This window comes from Cloeon dipterum, chromosome X (assembly GCF_949628265.1).
Source record: "Cloeon dipterum chromosome X, ieCloDipt1.1, whole genome shotgun sequence".
NCBI lineage: Eukaryota > Metazoa > Arthropoda > Insecta > Ephemeroptera > Baetidae > Cloeon > Cloeon dipterum.
The window spans coordinates 25,368,988-25,391,941 of NC_088790.1; the positions used below are offsets into that span (position 1 = coordinate 25,368,988).

The following is a 22,954-nucleotide window of genomic DNA, read 5'->3' on the forward strand; positions in this document are numbered from 1 at the left end:
CGCTTCTGCAGCAGCCAGTCTCTTCTCGTGCGAGCGTTGATGGTGTCCCTTTGCTGATGCAGCGGTGCCAGCCGACCGCGTTGTGCCCTGGATTACCACCTAGTGCACCCTGAACACCCTGAGAGCACCTGAGCCACCCCCAAGAGCAGAGCCAGCCATGAGCTCCGAAATCGCATTTTTCCAAGACGTGAGTAGTGGTTGTTTTATAATTTCTTTGTTTATTAAGGGTGGTTGGCAGGGGATGTTTTTTTCGGAGAGTGATTTTTTTTTTAAAAAAAGGGTTTTTGGAATAAATTTGTCTGAAAGTGTTGCTCTCGGTGTCTCATTCTGTAGGAAGCGCGGCAGCTGTTGATATTCCAGATTTCGCGGCGGCAAAAGCGAAACCAGTTTTCGATCCGACTGCATTCTTGCCGACTGCAAAACAAATTGCAATCGTCTAATGGCAGCCGAAATGAGTGCGGTGGGGAAATAAGTCGATTCCGAGAAGCCGCCGCGCGTTCAGCTCTCCGCATGCCATTTTCGCATCAGATTATTGATCTGCCCGATTGGAGATTTTCTCCGAATCAGCGCACCAGGAGTGTTGATAATTAGTAAAATGAGCGCATTCACACGCAGGTTTTTTATTGCTAAATTCCTAGTTTGGATTCGTAACGAACCATATCAATTATTTAAAAGGGCCGCGGCCTTCACCAAAACTACTTTCCTCAATTTAAAATGGATTAAAACTCAGTTGTTTGAAGCATAATTAAATTTAAATGGCATGAAAATCGAGCGCGCGAAAATAATTAAATCATCCTGGCCCGACTTGGATGAATAATTGCCGTTGTGACCTGGAAACTCATTAACGTTATTATTGTCTCGCGCGCCAAAATTTATGTATTCGCGCAAATTATTAAATAAATGCGACACCGCGCTCTAATGTATTCGCGGAGCAAATTGCCAACTTTTTGTTCGTCCGCATAATGAATATTTATGACTCAATTCGACCTGCAAATTTTTCACTTATCCGCCGACAGACAAATTTTCGTGTACGGCAAAAAAAAACTCGCACTGCTTTGAGGCTAAAAGTTTTGCAATTTTTCTGCAGAATTTCAGTAAGAAACAATTTTTTGCCAATTGACAATGCGAAAAAATGCACCACTGTTTTTGCAAAAAAAAAATAAACAGCAGGAAAAACCACAAATTTTGAATTTTGAAAACCCCGAAAAAGTCACATTTCGCTCCAAAAAATTAAGTAATTTGATGGTCTTTTGGTGAAACCACTGGCATTAATTTTAATACTGCATTTCTAAAAAATCCCTAATTTTTGTGTTTCAAAAAAATGCTCAAATTGCGGAAAAGTCCGAAAAAAATGTTTTTTCAATGCTGTTCAGGAAATTTGCGGGGGTTTTAGGGTTGCGTTTGCTTCACAACTGGTTCTTACCACTAAATATTTACCAATTTCTTGCGCAAGAAATGAATTTTTCCATATTTTACCTATGAAAATCTAAAATTTGCGGTCGGAGTGGTCAAAAATCCCTCTACTGTGCAGATTTTTTCTTTTAAATTGCCATTTTCTGCCTCAATTTCTCTCTGACAAATTTTCAAGTCGAGGTCATGAGAGCAATTAGAAAATTAGAAAAGGTGCTAACATCGCCTTCAAGAAACTGGTTAAAATAAAAAAAAAACGCATTTTGCCACTGCAGTTTTTTTTTGCAACCCTGGGGTTTTTGCAAATCCTGAATTTCTTTCCTGCTGCTTCTTTTAGTCCCATTTAAATGGTGTTTTTAATTACAGTTATTATAATTTTATTTCCCTTTCAAGACAAATAATCACGACCAATTGGCCTATTAAAGATATTACATAATATTTTTCCAATCGTTTAAAAAGCGTTTTTCTCTATGTGCACCAATTAGCTACCGCATGCAAAGTGAATAGTTGAACGGCGACCTCAGAATCGTGTCTCTTCACCTGCAGGCGGAGCTTTTAATTTGCAAATGCGAAGGTGAGAATGAGAATGACGGCTGCCATAATAACAATATTACATGCACGCACAATTCATATATTTATGCAGAGCAATTATAAAGAGGTGCTGCTCTCAGCTTCCTGCCCACTCCCGGCCGAGAGAGGCGAAAAGAGAGCTTTATGCTATAGTCGTCGCAAAGGTCAGCAGGAAAACAAACGCACGGAAAAAACGGATCGCATATACATACATAGTTGAATTGCCTCCAAACAATAAAAGATCAATGTTGCTGCTCAAATTAATTTTTATTGCCGATGCATAAATTTCAATTTTATATGTTTAGTTTGACAACCTACTGTTTCAACTCGTCACCTTAAAGAAAATGTGAGTGGTTGAGGGATTTTATTTTATTTACGGAAAATTACAAAATTATTTAAAATTTAATTCAGTGATGCCCTTTTTGGGGGTTTTAAGTGCTTGATTTATATTCAATGTGGCCAAAGTATGTAATTATTTAAAAATAAAAAGGACATCTAAACAATTGAAAATGAAATTATGGACCATTTATGGCTGTTTCGATCTGCGTGACTTTTGAGGGGTTTTCTTTATTTGCCAAAACATACAGCTGCTTTTTAGCTGATTTTCTCAGAGATACGCGTTTTAACTTGTTTTAAAATTAAACACAGGTGTAGGAAAAGTCTGAGTGTTTCAAAATCTGCTTTGACGGAAAAAGAAAATTCATAAATTCCTTCTCTGCGGTAAAATTGAATAATTTAATCGCGAGAACGATCGAAATATGAAGATTGCTCATTCGGCGTGCAACGAATTGCGTCAATGAACGAATTTACGGCATTATATATTATATCATATAATTATTACGTTGTGAGCAAGTTTGTTATTGTGCGAGATTCGAGGCCGGAGGGTGCGTTTCTCGTTGTGCAGCAGCTGTTGCGGTCTCTTTCGTCAGACGGCGAGAAACACACGTCAAAACAAAGTGAATTAAAATGCAGAAACACGCACTGATTGACTCGCGGCGCAAATTATTAATTGTTGCTACTCACACCCGTGTCATTCCGACTGACAAGTGCGCCAGCCAACGTGCGAACTAACACGTTTCGCAACGAACGAGAAAAATCGTCCCTCTCGGCTGTAATCATATGATTACCCCTCATTTGAATAATTCATTCGCATTTCTATTAAGACTCGTTTAATTAAAATTAATTCCGACTGCCGGCGAAAACTGCCGACCTGGAATTTTAATTGGGAGATGAAGGATTTATTTTCATAATTTTTTGGGTCGCCACCAGGGTGAGAAACCATTAAAAATCGCTATAAATTCAAATTGTGCTCTGGACCAATTAAAAAAAACTCATCTAAAGTGCGTACTGCGTAGAGAGAGGTATTAAAATCGGAATTCAGCATCAACCTGTAATTAACGAAGCAAATCTGGCAAGGTCTCTTCTCTAAGTATATACACGCGTAATTCCAAACGCCTAAAATGTAGATTTTTTAATATCCTAGAACACGTTTCCCTTGTCATTAAATCTAGAATCATTTCCATCTGGAATGCAAACTTAAAAGACGCCGATGTAAACAAGAAACTTTTCGAAAAAATAATACCAATTGACACAGAATTTCCACCTGCAGTTCTCACCACGATTATTTTGGTTGTTTGAGAACCGATCGATCCAGTTTCTTTTTAATGGAATTTTAATGGTCGTGCCAAATTACTTTGCGGCCATAAAGCTGCACTCACTCACTCGCTCTCCAGCTGAAACGATCAAATTCTTTCATTGTGAGCGGCGATCGCTCTCTCACAAGTCGAAAAACGCCGCCGCACTTGATTGAATTTCCTCACGTTTCCTGCGATCACTTTTCTGCACACGGGTATCGAATTGTTTTGCTCTTTTTGTCACTTTCCAGCTGAGCCACAAGCGCCACTCTTGACGAAAAAAAATAACATTCAAAGCAAATCGCCACAAAACATGTGGCATTTCCACCGAAATTTGCTTGACTGCCTGAAAATTCATTCAAGCTTGAAAAAGATAATTTTTAATGTCTTATTTTTATTAATACTTCCGTGATTAACTGAAGTTTTGATTTATGGGATTGAAACAGTTATAGTTTGAGCAAAAGATGTAAGCTGCTCTTGCAATGCCGTTCATTCCCACTCGGTGAAAAAAAAGATGATTGTCCAGTTGTCCACCTATGATGTGGCAGACAGAAAAAATAAAGAGTCAGGTTTGTCGACTCGCATTGCCACAAGGGTTAAGACGATAAATTTTTCACCAATTTAATTTCATTCAATCGATAAAAGTACTGACCGCAATCCAATCATGTCACTATATAAATTTGACCTGAAATCTGCTCCTTTCAAAATTCAGTTTGAACAGTGTATTGAAAAAACTGTCCCTGACAAGTGTGTATTTGCAAGAAAGTGGTGTTGCGCGATGTGTTGCGTGTGCGACTTGACAACTTGCGTGTGTTGAACCTTTTCCACTCACATTATGGCGCGGCGGCGACACGTTTGCTCATTAACATTAAACATTACTCTAGGTGTTTCCGTTTGATTGCAAATTTTTCGTTACTTTGAAAGCGAGACAGATGCTAAGACTTGTTCCTCTAATTAGCATGTGGAAACAAGAAACGCTAAACCAGATTTTTCAAATTCATCTCAAGTTTTTTATGTCTTCATGAACAGACTAGTCCTATAAAAAAGCTCGCAGCACGTTGAGAATTCAGAATTATCTCTATGTCCATGAACATTGTACAATTTAAAAACTAGACATTACATTTGGAATTATTGCTCAATGTAGGGTTTAATAAAACTCTACCCAAGGTTAATCTTGTTACATGATGAGTAATTTACCTCTCCTGGAGCTAGAGGGTATAAAATTTTTCATTTATAAAAGTTTCTCAAATTAAAATATGGAGCAAAGCATCATCTTCAAGAATTCTTTCTTTCTTTCTTTACGACGCTCGTTTGAATCTCCACGGCGGATGCGGAGCGACAGCTGGCAATTAAACAAGTTGATTAGCAGCGTTGATTGTAAACAAAGTGAGTTCTCATGGCGTTTAATTACGCTCCCGAATTCGTGTGTCTCAAGGTTTACTCAGTCAGTCAATCATCAGCACAAATTCACGACTCCGTCTGGAACGTTTCAAGCGCAAATAGCTGCTTTGCATAAAAGCTGTAACACTGCCACGTTTTAAAACCTGCATGACTGAAACGCAATAATTTGAATATTTTACTGCCTCTTTTTATTGACCACTCTCAATGACATCCCTTGCGGCGGGCGAATTAATTCGAAAAAAGATCTCTCAGCGTTTCGAAATTGACTTGATTTAAAAGTAGTTAAAGTACGTGCACTTAAATGATCCACTCTTTAAAACTATAAAAGCACGGAAGGTATAGAGAAAATGTAAATTGTCTCATTTTATTTATAAATTTTAGCTCCCGCCAAAAAAGAAAAAGGTTTGACAAACAAGGCAGTCGGAATTCGTGTCCTCCAAGAGACAAAAGCATTTTCGAGTTTTTCGGCTGAGAAGCAAAGACATCCTGTTTGTTCCGAGTTGCGATTCCTATCTTTCAAGGCGAATCAATCATATTGTTGTCACCAGAGAATGCATCATGCAAATTTTACTCGACAGCCTACGGCGACGTTATCCGAAAATTTATCATCTGACGTTGATTGAACTTTTTCTGCTCCTCTGTCAGCTAAAACCGGAGGCTCGAAAACATCAATCGGCCAGTCAGACGAATTAATAATTCACTTTGGGAGAGAAAAAAAAACACTTTAAAATCAGAATGGCCTATTGTTCGGTGGAGTGATGAATTAATCATTTTAAAGAGGGTTCAACTTATTCACACTGTCTGTGATTTTTTTTTCAATTCTCTCACTGAAAGGATTATTTTTTCTGCCTTATATATTTTATATTTTACACATTTTACATCATTTTTCAATCTCTGAGCTCATAAAGTGTCACAAGTAGTTGCGAGGAAGCAAACAAAATGCAATCTGAGTATAATCCCCGGCTAGACTGGTGGAATTAACTTCTCTAAGAGCTACAATCTCCTTATATACTTAATGCATTTTCTGTCACGTTTAGAAAATAAATTAGATATGTAGAAATAAATTCACCTATTGCAAATATTAACAGAACAGGATTCCGCTCTGATTTCAATCATTCGACTTTATAGAAATTCACAGCAACCAGTTCCCTTAATGGACTAATTAATTAATCGATTACTCCGCTATCAATAGGTGCTGATAATTTCTTTATAACTCTCAAGGATAATGTTTTATTCGTTCATATTTCTATAAAGGCGCATTCAACTCTTCATTCTTCGAAAGCACGCGGTAGCGAAACGGCTGCGATGTTTGTTCTATGGTTTTTTGCAATTTTTCCGAGGCGAAACTGACAACGACGCCGCCTCCGGCACTAGGCCAGCAGACGAGCAAAAAGCAAACACGTCGTAAACAGAGAAATAATGGAGCTCGCGCCGCGTCAAAACTTAATGACTCATCATCATCATCATCATCATTGCCGCGTCTGTTGATTTTCCCCAATCGCCTGCTGAGCACACAAAAAATCTCGCTCATTCTGATTACTGAAGTGCGAATGTGTATAGTCAACTGTAAAAGGACCTAGGCAGGTTTTTGTGAGTGCAATTCGCAGAAGTTAAAATATCAAATGAAGCAGAATGTGAACACGTCGTGCACTTCATATTTTAGAAATTTAAACACGATATTTTTTAATATATTTACATGAGGAATCACTTTGGCATGGTTGCAAATAACCCTGCAGTGGTAAAATCGATTTAATTTCAATTTTTACCAGGTTCTTGCAGTTTACACCTCAGTTTTCAATAATTTTCTAATTATTTGCTCTTGACCACAACTTGAAAAATTGTCTGAGAGAAATGTTTGGAGGAATTGAGGCAGCAATTGGCAATTTAAAAGAAAAAATCTGCACAGTAGAGGAATTTTTTACCACTCCGACCGCAAATTTTAGATTTTCACTGGGAAAAAAATGGAATTAATTCATTTATCGCATTTCTTGCGCAAGAAATTGGTAAAAATTTAGTAAAAAACCAGCGGGTGGTAAGCAAATGCAACCCTGCTCCAGATGGAATAGTTGCTTTAATTTTATTTCATTCGCGCAACGGTGAAAAGGTTGAAATGCCAAGGCGACTTGCGTTTATTTATCCTGAGTTATGTGAATTCCACTTGGTTCATGCGAATCGATCGGTCATGCTTTTCCATAGTCAAAAATTTATGATGTTTTCACAATAATCATGAATGGCGAGCGAAGAATTATGACAAAATCTCGTCGCTGACCTTGTCGCATAACTTTGGCGAAAGGCTTGTTAGCTGTCTTTCTCGGCCGTATTAATCGCGCGTTCTAACGTCGTAAAACTGTCCGGCGGCCCATTTCGAATAAATGTTAATTCCCTCTCGGCCGCATAATCGATTTTCTTTATTAGTCACCCGAGAGATGCGAATCTGATCGCGTTAATGGAACACCCACCGCTCAGCACACAACTCCGCCGCAGACTCAGCTCTTAATTAATTATCGACCACGGACTCGCTAGATTCGAGTCTAGCATGTTTATTGAAAATATAAACTACTAGATTTTTATCATCACATACATTATAGTTTTTTACATTGTATCTCAATGTGAAAAGGAATTGCAAGTTGTTTGCGAAAATTGATAATTATTTCTATTGTTGGATGAAATAAACAATTTTTTCTTTAATTTACTAGAGTAAAAATTCAAACTGTTTAAATTTTCTCCAAAATTTCCAGCGCTAGACCACATTTTCTTGGCAGATTTCGATTCCTCGTCATCGAGATTTGTCCAACAGCGTATGAAACCTTTTAGGGAAACTTTTTGTTGGGAAATAAAATAGGATTTTAAGCAGGAAGAACATTTTTGAACTTTGCTGCCACTTTCCTAAAAAAAATTACGCTGCTAATTAGCTCAAATTTGGATTCAAATAAATCCTAAGGGATGAGTTCGTGCATTGGCAACAAGGATTTTCCAAGATTTTGCTGGCATTTAAATAAAAAAATATTTTGCAACAAAAATAAATCATTTCCAGGAATAAATAACAAAAGACAACTTTTATAACACGCCGTGAGCAGCGTTTATTTATTTTTTTGTGTGAAATGTAAATTTGTACATTGCGAACGACCTGAACCACTGCTGCTTTCATTTTTACAACAAAGCGTCTTTTGCCAAATAATTAATGTGAGCGACCAACAATTAGCTTCTCACATTGTCGCCCGCCAGCGTGGGGCAATAAAAGCCATTTACACGTTTATTTATGTCCCGTGTTGCGCGAGAAAGGATAATGTTGGGCGCAAAAACGGATGACAATAAGTACAGAAACACGCTGCGAGCCATTTTGCATGGTAAATGCATGCACTCGTTGAACAATGCGCATGCCATTTTATGACACGCTCAAAGTGTAAAATTATATTGAGAGTGCTGTTCGAATTTCACTTCTCACTGAAATTTATTGCCGGATTTGTTCATGTCAATGAAGGAAATTAGGTCAATTTATTGCTGAATATTTTAAATTATTTTTACAAAGAAAATATCATCCCAAGAGTTTCTAAATCTCTCGCTGGGAATTGGGATTAAATTTTATCTGAGTGTCAAGCACACTTAAACGGGCTGGAATGTGATTTTACTTTCTCGCGTGACAAGAAAATGCTTTCGTAATTGAACCGTGCCATTTTGTTCGCACTCTGTGTACATTATTCGAAAATCCATTTATTTGAGCCTGAGAGCGTTGGCTGCTTTCTATGAAATATTCATATGCAAATGGCCTGCGCTTGTTGTTCGGCCGCATAAATAAACACATAAAAGAGCTGATAATACTAACACATTTATTCCATAAAGCACTCTCATAGCTAAACACGGCGAATAAATACATATACACAAACGAGAGAGGAGTGTGAGTGTGTGTACCTTCATGCATCTCTCGCTCCGCTCCGCGCGCTCGGACCTTTTATTATTTCCATCCAACACGCAGATCTCTCACTCGCGCGCGGCCCAGACTTGTTATGCTCTGACTTTTATGGCTCTGCTCACTGAGAAAATAAATTCGCCCCGGCGAAAGAACGATCCTATAAAGTACGGCGGGCTCGGTTGGTTTACTTTGAAATAATTCTGTCCCAGCCAGTTTGATCAGAGTGGACAGAAATAAAGGCAGAAAAAATTAAATCTAAAAATAGCCCACAGCACCGGGGTCCGGCTTGCGATCTGCGTTGGTTCCCGCCGGTCAGAAGTCAATATGGCGTCGAAATAATGCAGGCCGATCAGGAGACAGTCCAGCGGCCAATTAGAAGCGTCGAAAAAGAGGCGTGCCGACCTGATAATTTCATTCCCGCGTATTTTGTTACATTTCCATTAGCCTGATGTGCCATCTAACGGTCGATTCGCCAATTGCCGGGCTGATCAGCAGTTATTAAATAATTAACAACAAAAATATTCATTGTGCAGACGGTATTTTCATGATAATTTTTCAAAACCAATTTCATTTTGCGTTTTGTCACTTTCCCGCCGTACTCTACCAGACGCCATGTCTGCGCGTCGCTTGAATCCTGACCCCGGTGGCTTCCAAATCAACCAGTTTCTCTTGATAAGATCTTGCGCAAATTCAGACGGGCAGCATTTATAGCAATTTTAGGTCTCGTGCTGAGTTTAATCTTCCAGCATCACTCTGAATTAATTAAATTTCGCGGCTTCTGAAACAGTTCGGAAGGAATGCAAATTGAAAAATTGAGATTTTCACGTTGCCATGCGAAGGTGTGGATGATAACGTCAGGTTAAGGTATGAATAAGCCTTTCTCATTCACTGGAATTTTAATTTATAACGCTCTTGTAGACTCAAGACATAAAGGCTATCTTATAGAGCATCAAAAACGGTCCATTAGAAAGTTGTAACCTTTACATGTGGAGTCACAAATGACTCATTAATTCTTTTCAAATGAATTGATTTATCGGAGGAAAGCACTGCTTGCTTGCTTCCCTTCATACGCAGGGCTAAATCTGATATGAATTTTGCGCTAATTAATATTGAACAAAAAACAACAATTGGGATGAAGTAGAAAAAAGTTGTCAGCGCGCGTATAGAGAAAATTTGCGAGTCGTCGGCGCGAAGAGAAAGGAAAAACTAGTCGCGCCCGCGCTGTACATATGTTTCTAGGTCAAGAAAAATATAAGTACTTAGACAAATGAATTGCTGGCAATACGAGTATAAAAACACGAGATTGCTTGCTGAATTGCGTTTAATTAGCGGCAGTTCAGTTCAGGTTGCGTCAGGAAGAGGAAGTGGATTATAATTGCTGAGAGGAATTTTCTGCTCAAATGATTATTAAAACTGAAGCATATCAAATGATGCGACAATTAATTTTAATCCTGCGCCAAACCGTGCGTTTGCAGTTTAAACGGACAGGAAACCGTCGAAATGTTCTGATCATTACCCCATAATTATAATACTAAAATTTCTGTGCTCAGATAAAAACGATTAGAATTGATACGCGGTGAGTCCGATTTCTAACTGCCAGTTGAAGAACACTAATTGTTATAGCGAGCAAACAATTCGGTGCGTTGCGCAATAAGGAAACGGCGAAGATGCAATCAAGAAAACCAGTCCTCTCGATATGTGGAGCTCGCTTTCGATCGCGTCCACTTTCTCCTTAAAACATAATTCGTCATGTGCATTGAAAGCACTCTGCTCTTGCAGCTAGGGAAATTGGCCTCCTCCCACCCACCCTCTCCGCGTGTATGTACATACATGCGTCGGCTTAATAAAGCACTTATCTAATTAAATATCGCTCGCTAGCTCGCTCACCCGCGGCCGTTGTAATTGATACACGTGTGATTAGATTTTCACTGCTTGTCGCTCTCGAGACAACGAACGCTCCCTTTTTTGCCGCTCACTTCTCTAGCTCGACAAACAAAATCCATATCAACACACGTAAATCTATACACTCCCAACGAGGAAATGGACAGAGGAATAGAAATGTTTAATTCATTTACTATTGATCTCGTTTTTGTTTAAATTATTTTTTCCATCAAACAAAATTAGTTCTGGGTTTTTTACTTGAAAATTGTTTAAAGAGAACTGATATACAAAATCCTGATAAATCCTTGCTGCCAAAATGCATGGAATTATCGATAAGGATTCAGTTATTGCCTAAATTTACCTAATTTAAGCTTTTCAAATGGTTGAGGACTGTCTCCTTAATTGAAAACCTAATTTATTTCGCGACAAAGAGTTTCCCTTAAAGCTTTTATACGCTGATGGACAGATCTCGACGAGAGGAATCGAAATCTGCCAGAAATTTTGGTCACAGGTTGCAAATTTGGGAGAAAATTAACTAAATTTGAGTTTTTAATTTAGCAAGGTTCTTTTTTGACTATTGTAAATTTTATAACGAATTGTTCTAACAGGTTTATAGCAGCAATTATGGTATTATAAATTTTAAAGGTTAATAATTTGATTCTATTCAGCGTTTAATAATTAAAACAGGACTTAGAAATGAAAAAACTTAGATTTTGTAAATTTATTCACAAATTTTAAGCTATTGTTGACACGGCAAATTTTTATTTTATCCAATGGGGTATGCAATATAATAAAAAACTAATCTTTATGCATTAAAATAAAAATTTCCATCTTGGAAACCATGCTTGTTTTTATTTGGAAAAGTTCGAAAACAGCTAACAAACTTTGCATACAAAATTAGCAGTCTTAAACTCAATTCTTAAGGTGTAGGCACTAGTTAGAAATTATAGATAGGTTTTGCAAACACATTTTTAAACAGAACAAAGATTTCTTATTAAATCTACAGGGAAAGCGATCTGTGTGTGTTTGTGTTCTTTATTTTTAAATTATCATCTCATCATTGCTGCACAAAAAAATGTTCTCTCTTTGGATCAGATCTTGTTTTCTCATTTGGAAAGAATCGAAAATGCCCCGTTTAGTCGATAATTACAGCGGCTGGCGTGTGTGTTGTACATTACTAAACCAGCCGCAAATCATAATAAAAAAGAAAAAGAGCTACTTATTTATAGGCCTTGAGTGCAATTCAGTCTAATTTTATTGACCCACTCGCCTGATTGATAATTATCTTGACAATGTAATCTGCAATTACTGCCGCGCACTCAATTACTTTTTGTGCAAACTATCCCACGAAAGTAAAATGCGGAACATGTACCACAGAGATTTCGTCAAACACCCATGCGCCAACCGCAGATTCATTTTGCTTTGGAGAGAAATAAAAAAACGCGGCGGCTTCTTTTTTGTTTTGATTCGATTTCTCGACGAGCTAATTTTTCCAATATTCCGGGTGGCCTTGGTCCGATCGCGAGTCGCCAGCACGATTTTCGCGGAAAATAATGACAAATCGGCGTGTAATTTGGAGCCATCAAATCCGCGGCGAAAGGCTGATCGAGATTTATTATTATTTGTCGGATGGCCAGCGCAAACGCAAACGCAACCAACAAGGCCGCGTGCAAATCAATCGCGATCGGAATGCAGTCTCACTCGCGCGCAGGTCGAAGGGTCACGCAGTTTCGCTTGCGAAAACCTGAGAATAGAAATAACTACTGCAATTCATTCAGCGCGACCTCTTGATCCCCGACCTGCACAATTACAATTCGTTGTGGTAGCGGCTAATGACTGTAACTACACTTGGTAGCGAGCGGCGAATGACTGGTAATTCAAATACCTCGGCGTTTTTTACCTTTAACTGCACTTCGTTACCAAACACGGTTTCGTGCGTCTTTTGTTTTTTTTTACAATGATCTACACCAGGACAAAATTTTACACCATTATGATGGTTAGAAGCGTGATTTTTATGCCATCTAGTGTATGCGATGACAATACATGCAGCAATCGCAGAAATCAAAACTCAATAATCGCCGACATTGTCATCGCCAAATCTCGGGTTTAAGACATCAGAATTACAAGAACAGCACACCGTTCAACTCGTCTAAACCTTCCCTAGATAGCCGAAGGGTTTGGAAGGTGATCAACCCTCATCCCCCTTCCACCCTGTGCACTACAGATAAGATAAAAATCGCGTTGCTTAGCACTTTCAGACACTTTTTCTCTACAAAACAAGTCTCTTAAATTAAAAAAATACTACCCTAAATTGCATTGGCTATCTATAGGAAATTGAGATGAGTCGAACGGTGTGCAGTTTTTACATTTTTTTATAATTAGAACCCAAGATTTGGCGGTGGCAATGTTAGCAAAAATGCATGCACGCGCTCATAATATAACGTTAAACTTGATCTTTGCCGACATAGTCATCCCTAAATCTCGTATTCTAAGCTCTAGACGAGTCGAACGGTGTGCCGTTTTTGCATTTCTGACACTTTGAACCCGAGATTTAGCGATGACAATGTTGGCAAAAATCAAATTTTATGTATGCGTGTATGGTATGTATTTTTGCTAATATTTGTCAAATTATCACATAATTACGATAATAACCATAATAAATATCAAATTGCATAACTGTATCTTTAATTATTTGCACAAATCAATGTCTTAAGGCAGCATAATCACTTGGTAATCAAACTCAAATGTTTAATACCACCTTCAGGGTCAAGTTTTGGCTATAAAATAAATTAGTGAGACGAAGATTTCTTATGGTGTGACGGTATGAAAATAGCTTCACGATAATGAAGATTTTAAATATCGATATCGATTCTACCAACTCATAACGCAAATTTAATAAACTCGTTTTAAGTCTCTCCTGTAAAATCGGTATCGATGTAAATAAAGGTAAAAAACGCCGAGGTATTTGAATTACCAGTCATTCGCCGCTCGCTACCAAGTGTAGTTACAGTCATTAGCCGCTACCGCAACGAATTGCTCTTTCCCGATCAATTCATTTCTCGGCCTTCTAGCACTGCTTTATGGCCTCGATTCGTTGTAATAATTCATTACGCCGCGTTATTACCTCTTTAGACGCAGTTGGAATGTCCATTATTTCATTTTTGGCGCCTGATCAATCAGATTACACACAATTTTCCTTCACAAATAGCAAAAGTATTCCGATTTCATATCATTTTGCGATAGACGGTAAATAAAATAAAAGCAGTTCAGTCGAGCAAAGTTGGAGATAATCAGCTGGAGACGAGAAATCACGTGCGTGGCGGCTGACAAGAAACCTGTTGGCTGACACTCTAAAGTGGTGCGAATTATCTTCTCGGCCAGGCCACGCACATCAAACTACCAGGCTCAGATGCTATCGAAAAGTGAAACTGTCCGCCGGCTGTTCTCATTAGTGCTCGCTTATCCTGGCCGATCACGCTGACAAATAAAAAAATCGAAAATTTATCAGCAACTGTGTCGAAAGTGGGCTTGAACGAAATTCGCGGGGGCTCAAAGAAACTAAACTTTCTTTTAAAATTTTTACAGCCAAACTATTTTTTCTAATTCTTCAAGGTCAGCAAATCTTGAGCTTAGAAATCTTCTATTTTTTAGCTCCTCCTAATCAGATTGCATGCATGGCAGATATTTTAATTGATGGAAAGAATCCAACGTATTTATATATTTCATTTTAATGAGGAATTCTTCGCGAGTTATTGGGAAAGGAATTCCGTGCAAATTGAGGTGCGGAAAAAGAAGTCATTTTACGAGCTAGGGTACATGTGTACGAAATGGAAATGAAGCAGGTTTTTTAGGGGCCCCTCGACGGCAGAGGACCCTGACTAGCAGAATTAGAGCACTTGTGCACTCAAGGCCGCCACGGGACGTGTAATAAAACGAAAATTGCTCCTCGCCACGCTGAGGAGAAACATATATAAATTAAAAAGTTAACTCGGCCTCAGTTGACAACGAAAATCAAGATCCCTGAACGTCGATGCGCGCGTGGAATCTCCAGTCCGCGCGCACGATTTTTTACCCTCTAATTATACGCAATAAAGCGATAAACCCTGAAAAAATCCGGGAAATTTGCATTTGTTATTCTTCGTGCGTAAGCGGACAAAAACAATATTTTCTTTTTTCAGTTAAATATGGTCAGTGGGAATTGTTTGTGGCGAGTGAACGACTATGCAGTCACCGCATAATACACTCTGCGGTCGCAGCACGCGAGGTGTATATATATAATATAATAATAATAATAATGCGGTCCGATTCGATATACCGATTCCAGAATGGAGAGAAGCAGAATCGAAAGGAAGAGTGCTGGAGATTTTATTAGTTCGGTAGCCGCGGAGAACATTGCGGCCGCGGGCCACCGCTCGGCGTAATTACGACTTTATGAAATAGTCAGTCTAACGCGCTGTTTGTTGTGCCCGACAACAATGGAACAATGGCACTTAACTTTTCAGCATCAAAATGCATTAAGCTGCTTTTACAGTTCATTAAAAATTTGCTTAGGTCACTGATTTTCTTATCTCGGGAATTAAATGCGTAAACTGTCTCGCATCGCTGTCGGCCAGCAGCCTTGCCGCCGCGCACGCATTCTGTTTCGTGAGATGCGTGATTAATAAGCGAGGCAGCTCCACATTTGGAAGCTCTAAGGCCTAGGTATAACATTCCTAGACGAGGATTTTATGGCGATGCATGTCCAAAAGCATTCGCGGAATTGGACGAAACCATCCAAAACGGCTCTCGTTTCAAAATTATCCTCGTATAAAGCTGCCAAATTAAGGAAATTGTCTAATCCATGAAGGTTTTTATTTTAGACTGAACCTATTAAAACGAAATTCAAGGAATAATTAGATTCAAAATTAATAATTTGGCCTGTTATGGTTGCTCATGATTCTTGGACTGAAGTTCTGAATGAAATAAGGGAGGTTTGCGGGCAAGAATATTTCCAAAATATCATTTTTTGGAGGCGCGCTATGTTTGTAATGAAAAATTAATTTCAAGGTAATTTCCACCTGCCCTCATTGAGGTCTGATAAAAATTCATATTCGAATTTATGAGAAGACAAAATAGAATAAAATACACCCTGTTAATTTATTGGAATCAGCAGGGTTTGCAAAAACCCCGCCTTTTTACAAAAAACCCACGGTATTGCATAAAACGGTTTTTGCGTTTTTTATGCAATTTTGCGCATTTTTTCGAGAAACATGTTTTTTTATTAAAGCTCGAAAATTCCCATGGATGACAAAAAATGGGGATTTTGACAGAATCAATAAAAAAGCCACTGATTTCACCAAAAATTTACCCTTCATCGTAATTTTTTTGAAATTCCTGACTTTTTGGAGTTTAAAATTCTGAAAAATGCGGAAAAAACCCAAAACTGGTGTTGTTTTCTATTTGATTTTGCGCAAAAAAACCAGTGGGTGCATTCCAAAATTGGCGAGCCCGGAACCTGATTGGAATTAGCAATTTTTGGAAAAGAAAATGCCCGACGTTGAGGGCATTACCTTAAAAACGGACGCAGTTAAGAGTGAACGCTCCATTTCTTACTCAGCAGCAGATATTTTGGTCCCTAATTAATATTTACCTACAAAATAAAATCCAATGACAAAGGCATTCTGAATCACCGTGGTAATTGTGGGGAGAAGATTATTTGTCAAATGCAAAGCATTAAAATTGCAACAGTATTTTACTTTACCAATTTTTTTTTCAACGACATTATTGCTGATTTCAAAAAATTTATTCATGATTGTCACGTAAATTGGTTCTCGTTATCAGTAGAATAATAACTGTAACTTTAATGATGAAAAATGTTTTCCGTGTTACATATCCATTTCTCACGCAAAACAGCTCCTAAATTAAAAATCTACCTATATTCTCAACCATCTCATTGTAATTTTTATGATAAACTATATGGCTACAAATAAATCCCTTCTGGATTGGCTTCATTCATATGATAAATTTGATTAATCGTCAGGTACAAAATATAATTTTTTTAAAAATCCCAGAGGTTGTTTAAAAAACTCTCAGCTGTGGTTTTTGATTCACTGATTTTTAAAAATAAAATCGTTTAAAATAATTTAGAGCACCGAGATTGTCCTTTTTCGGGGTAGGGGCTGCACAAGTCTCCTCTACAGTATTTCGGATATTTTGGATTTTTCTCAAAGAAAGAAATCCTCGTTCTACCTGACTAACGGCAAGGTTGCTTTGTTTGGCTGTTTCAGATGTGGCAGGACATCGAGAGCATGCTGATGGGCTCTCAGCCGGCGGGTCCGCACGCGTCTCCAGTGGTGGCGAGCAGTCCGACGCCGCCGCCGTGCTCGCCGTACGGCGAGCAGCCGGCGCCGGTGGTGGCGCCGCCACCGATGGTGCCGACGGACGAGTTCCAGACTGAGGAGTACGTCGACCTGGACTTCCTGATCAACCACGCGGCCGAGCAGCACGCGTACGAGCCCGAGTCGGACGGCCTGATGACGGTGGTGCAGACGCAGGTGGCCTACTGCCACGGCCAGATGTCGCCGCCGGCCAGCCCGGACACGCAGGAGAAGCCGCCGGCGCCGCGGCCGCTGCAGTTCAAGGTGATGACGCCGCCGTCGTCGCCGAACCTGCAGGCGGCGATCGTCATGCCCGTGGCGGACAAGCCCAAGCGCGGCCGGCGCAGCTGCGGCCGCAAGAAGCTGACCACGCACACGTGCTCGCACCCTGGCTGCGGCAAGACGTACACCAAGTCGTCGCACCTGAAGGCGCACCTCAGGACGCACACCGGCGAGAAGCCGTACCAGTGCTCGTGGAAGGCGTGCGGCTGGAAGTTCGCCCGGTCGGACGAGCTGACCAGGCACTACCGCAAGCACACCGGCGACCGACCCTTCCAGTGCAGACTCTGCGAGCGGGCCTTCTCCAGGTCGGACCACCTGTCGCTGCACATGAAGCGGCACGTCAGTGTGTAGAAGAGGAAAGTGAGCAGGCCGGCCGAGGGACACACGTGTGAAAGTCGTCGGAAAAGACACTCGAGCCCAGACTCACACCTCCGCGCGCGCCGCTGAACAGAGCTGCGTGAAAGAAAGTCATTAAAATAGACAGTCAAACGAGAGTAATGTGTGCCGGCGAACGCTGCCGACGCCGCATTTTGAAAGTGTATGTACGCGAACGGATTGCAGTTCGAGAGCCGAGCCGCTCCTAACTCGATCGATCAGACCGAGGGGGTCTCAAGCAGGTTTTACTCAACAGCCAATGCCGACGACAATTTTGCCACAAATTAAATTAGGCCGCTCGGGAAAAAATCATCATCTATGAAGATCGATCAAGGCTGAAAAATCTTGCAAAAAATTTTCAATTAATTCAGGGTTGCATTTGCTTACCACTCAATTTTTACCAATTTCTTGCGCAAGAAATTGTTCCATTTTCACCTGTGAAAATCTGAAATTTGCGGTTGGAGTGGTCAAAATTTCCTCTAATGTGCGGATTTTTTCTTTTAAATTGCCATTAAATTTGCTGCCTCAATTTCTTCAAGTCGAGGTCATGAGCTAATATTTAGGAAATTATTGAAAACTGAGTTGCAAACATTACCTTCAAGAAACTGCTTAAAGTTGAAAAACCCGCCTTTTACAACTTTTTCTTTAAAAAATGCGTATTTTTTGCCAACCTGATATAATTGATATTTCAATTTTAAACAATTTTCACATAGCAACAATGAGCTATCCAAAAAACAAAAGCTATTTTCTTCTTAAAATAAAAATTTCCCATTCTTTTACGCAAAATCTAGCAGTTCAACCAGCAGTGGTTAAAAACCTGCAAAAAATGCAGATTTTTTTATTCTAAAATGGAGGAAAATGATTTTTAAATGAAATTCATTATTATTTTGGCAAAAATTTAGATGCCCTCTTTCCCCTCGGTATTTTCCTATTTCTCTACCCATTTTTAGATTTGCAAGAATTTTGGCAACCCTGCGTTTCCATTGATTAGACTCCAAACCTCAGCTCACAATCAGAACCCCTCATTTTCCACACAAAAAAAACCCTATTAGATCGGCTTAAAATAAACTGCAATAGCAATTGGCAAATTTAATGACAGAAATTTGGGCCCGGCCTTGATTTGCGACCGCAGTTTGCAATTCCCAAATTGCGATGCGTAATTTAGTGTGCGTTGGTATCTATCTAACAGGTCGGCTTTGGCTTCTTTTGCTCCTCTCGGCTCTCTCGGAACGAGCGAGCGAGTCTCATGAAATAAATACGTGCGCATCAAGGTCGACCGGTTTGTTTGTCCGCATTAAAATGAGTTTGTCATACGAAATGAGCGGCCGGCTTAATTAAAGTGTCGAACAATGCAACAGTGAGCAACGAACGAGCGCCTTTCGACCTCTCGAGAAAATTGCACCACCGCGCAAATTGTTCGAATTCTAGTCAAAAAGTGTGCTTTTTGCAATTTTTTCTTTCACGTGCCTCAAGCAACGCCATTCTCGAAATCAAGTTACCCTTGTTACAAGTTCTGCCATCGATGATTTTTGTCACGTTTTCGCCTGCCCAACTCGCACCTTCCGTCCTCTGTGATTCGGATTTATTTGTTCAAGTCAGACATTCTAAAGCAACATTATTTCATTTTCGACTAAAGCATAGGCTACACGAAAAATCGGGTCCAAAAATTTTGGATTAAATATTTCTCATGAAGTTTCTGCTTGATTTTGTAATAATAATTAGTTAACATCTTGCAAGTTATATTTTTAGAACTTTTTGAATGATTATTTTAAAGACCGTCTCTGACAAAGTTTCTGAGCACAACCAATCGATTCTTGAGGGTCTAATAATTAGGTAAAGTGGATATTTTTGCCGACCAAAAAGTCCAGCGCGACGAGTGAACTTTTTTCCCGCCAAAACAATAGGAATTTATGATGCGAGAACTGCGCATGCGTCAGAGCTGGTTTGATCACTGGCAGAGGCCTGTACGAATGACTCCAGCCAGCTCTGACGCACGCGCAGTTCTCGCATTCATTTTGTTTCGGCGGGAAAAAGTTCTACTTGTGCTGCGCACGTCGCGCTGGACTTTTTGGTCGGAAAAAATATCCATTTTACCCAATTCAACCCTCAAGAATCGATTTTTGTGCTTAGAAACTTCGTCACAGACTGTCTTTAATTGCTGGATTTTTATTGAAAGTACCAGTCGGTTATGCAGAAAAGTCGTGAAATCCTGAATAGCAATAATGGTGCTTGGAATCTGACACAAACTGTCAACGTGATCGATTTTTGTTACATGCCTGGAAAGAAGAGTATCTTTTTGTGATTGTCGTGCGATTTGGCAGGATTGAAAATGAGTTTTGGCGCGCGTTCGTAGAAAGTGCGTGTGGAAATAATTTAATGCGAGGATTGAATCATTGTGTCACTTTCCACTCTCGATTTGCATTTAGACGAGTGTGCGACAGTGTCAGCCAACCCTCGAAAAAAGAAAGAAAGAAATATATATATACTGATCGCACTGGACGCGAACGAACGCTCTCCGTTTACCACAACTTGCCATACATATTTTAAACTTAATTTTAATCTAGGCTGTTGACACGCACACATACTGGAGCATGTTTTAGTACAACTTTTTTCCACTGCTCTCGCGTGTGTGTGCTAGTTAGTGATAATCATTATTCTCTCTCTCCTCTCTCTCTCTTTTCCTGAGATAATCGCGCACTCGCAATAACCAATCAGCCAACTGATGACGCAGGTTTTCAAAAAACTTAGTCAGAAAACGCACTTTCCGACGATTATTGCTCCTCTATTACGATTCGAAATCTCAAGCTGTGGCATCTTCGAGTGCACAATTTAATTAACTCTTATTTAATGTACATAGTAAGCATTGTCAAACACTAAGACGAATTCCGGTTTGAAACCTTATTGTGTATGGTGTCCAATTGGAATCGGTCTATCGCGTTTAAATAGCGTTTGTCTGTCGAATTTTGCTCCATACTGTCAACAACTGAACTTGTACTTGTTGAAATTGTTTGTAAAATCGTAATCTAATAATCGATTAATAACTGTGTACTTTTGACCGGAAAGAGAGTTTCCAATGTTAACGAGCGCGTCTGTATTATTTATGAGATTTGTAAAAATGCCTATTGTTACACAACTTGTGTGGTAGAAATAAATTACAACGATATATAATTTCAACGACAAACAATTGCTGTTTCTTTTTTCTCTCTCCGCGAGATGGATGTGAAAGTGCCGCACAAAAGCATGTGTGTGTGTGCGGTTGAAAATATTTTGATAAACTGCCACAGGGTCGAGTCGATTTCTTCTCTCCGAATTGAATCGCCCCGTTGCGAAAAGAAAAGTGAAAAGCAAAGCAGCCGTTCAGCAACTCGCAAACAATCAATAAATTTATTTTTCAATTGCAATGCAATTTTGCCCTTCCCCGCGTCACGTCTGTTGCACAATAAGACAAATTTATTGTCAAATTTTATTGATGGATTTCTATGACTTACCAAAATCACAACATGATGTTAAAAAATTACCCAGTCCAGAGTAAATCATTCGAACAAAATTAATTTTTTATCTTCAATTGAAAATAAAAACGTGACCATGGTAAAGATCAATCGCGATTTCTTTGTTGAGAGATCGAAGATCTTGTCTCAATGGTCAGGCTCAAATGCAAAGTTGACATTCACTGGCCGACAATTCAAAAGCAGTATTTAATCCCGTTGACGAATCCGTCCATCGCTTCCTGGCGTTGCAAAACACAAAGAAAGTATTTATCTCGCAGCCAAATCGATCGCGTATGTGTGCTGTGCGGGCAGAAAGCTGCAACCTTATTATATACATCGAGTGGGCGCAGCTCAAGACACGTACACAATCACGGCCAGGGATGTGAAAAATGGATTCAATCCTTTCCTTCCTCCTCGTGAGACTTGCTCTCCTCATTAGCGGCAAAAACTGGTGTTTCGCATCGGAATTTTCGCTCTCAAAGCTGTTTTCCAACATTCTGGTGACAAACGACGAATTATCATGCAGAGCAGCGTTTCCTGTTAAGAGTTTTTTTTATTAACTATACTAATGGGTTAAATCGATTTAATCAAGCCTTATTTAATGACTTTTAAGTGTTAATTAAATCTAATAAAATAGAGTACCGCGTTTTCAACTAAAATTTGTAGTTAATGTCTCATGTCACCGATGGCGCCAATTCTGTTCTAATTTTATTCCCAACCCTGTGACTGTGACTCAAGATGTAGTTTTTCATTATAGGGATCGCTGAAAACAAAAAATCCTTTCAGAACCAGGGCCAGGTTGCAATCTGTGTTGATTCCCGCCGGTCAGAAGTCAATATGGCGTCGAAATAACGGAGGCCAATCAGCAGACGGTCCAGCGGCCAATCAGAAGCGTCGAAAAAGAGGCGTGCCGACCTAATTATTTCATTCCCGCGTATTTTGTTACATTTCCATAATCCTGATGTGCCATCTAACGGTCAATTCGCCAATTACCGGGCTAATCAGCTGCTAGAAGAGAAATAACAACAAAATTATTCATATTGCTGACGGTATTTTCATTAAAAATTTTATTATACGTTTGAAACTTTCCCGCCGTACTATACAAGACGCCATATCTGCGTGTCGCGTGAATGTGGCCCCCGGTGCTTTTCAGTTTACTGCCGCATATAAAGTCAAAAATTGCAGGAACATTTTTTAAAAATTGTAAATTAATTAATGGCGAAGTGTTTGGCAAATGTGGTTTATAGCCAAGTTTTTCTTCTAGAACCTGCGGTTACAAATAAAAAGTGCATGTTCGAACTGAAATGATTTCAACTGATTCAGGAAGACCGTAATGAACTGAAACGCCATATATTTATAAAAAAGGAAACCTGGAACTTTCGCAAATTTGAAACAACTATTTTTCACATCCCCGGCGCAGACGAAGATCGCGTTAGTATTTCAAAATAATCCGGCTGCTCGTTGATAATAACAAGATCAGCTGCCGTAGGAATGAAAGTGGAGCAAGCGTGCGCTGCTATCAGCTACTAGCCGACCGACAGAGCCATATACATAATAAATTATACGTGTGCCCATGCGAACCGACCAACGGGTATTGTGCTTGTTTGGTAAGCTGCTTTCGCTTTCTCTCGGCGTCCGTCGCCGCTG

The 22,954-nt window shown here is 39.5% G+C and overlaps 1 protein-coding gene across 1 annotated transcript; it reads left to right on the forward strand.

Moving 5' to 3' along the window:
- Positions 1-21,003, forward strand: LOC135946280 (Krueppel-like factor 2). Its single transcript, XM_065494436.1, has 2 exons — positions 1-187; positions 17,073-21,003. The coding sequence occupies exons 1-2, from the start codon at positions 158-160 to the stop codon at positions 17,793-17,795; spliced, it is 753 nt and encodes a 250-aa protein (XP_065350508.1). The 5' UTR covers positions 1-157; the 3' UTR covers positions 17,796-21,003.
- The last annotated feature ends 1,951 nt before the right edge of the window (positions 21,004-22,954 follow it).

Bases quoted from the DNA above. Each gene is read 5' to 3' on its own strand.
- LOC135946280 (XM_065494436.1), top strand. From the start codon at position 158: ATGAGCTCCGAAATCGCATTTTTCCAAGAC. The intron at 188-17,072 runs GTGAGTAGTGGT...TGGCTGTTTCAG, and splicing joins AAATCGCATTTTTCCAAGAC to ATGTGGCAGGACATCGAGAG.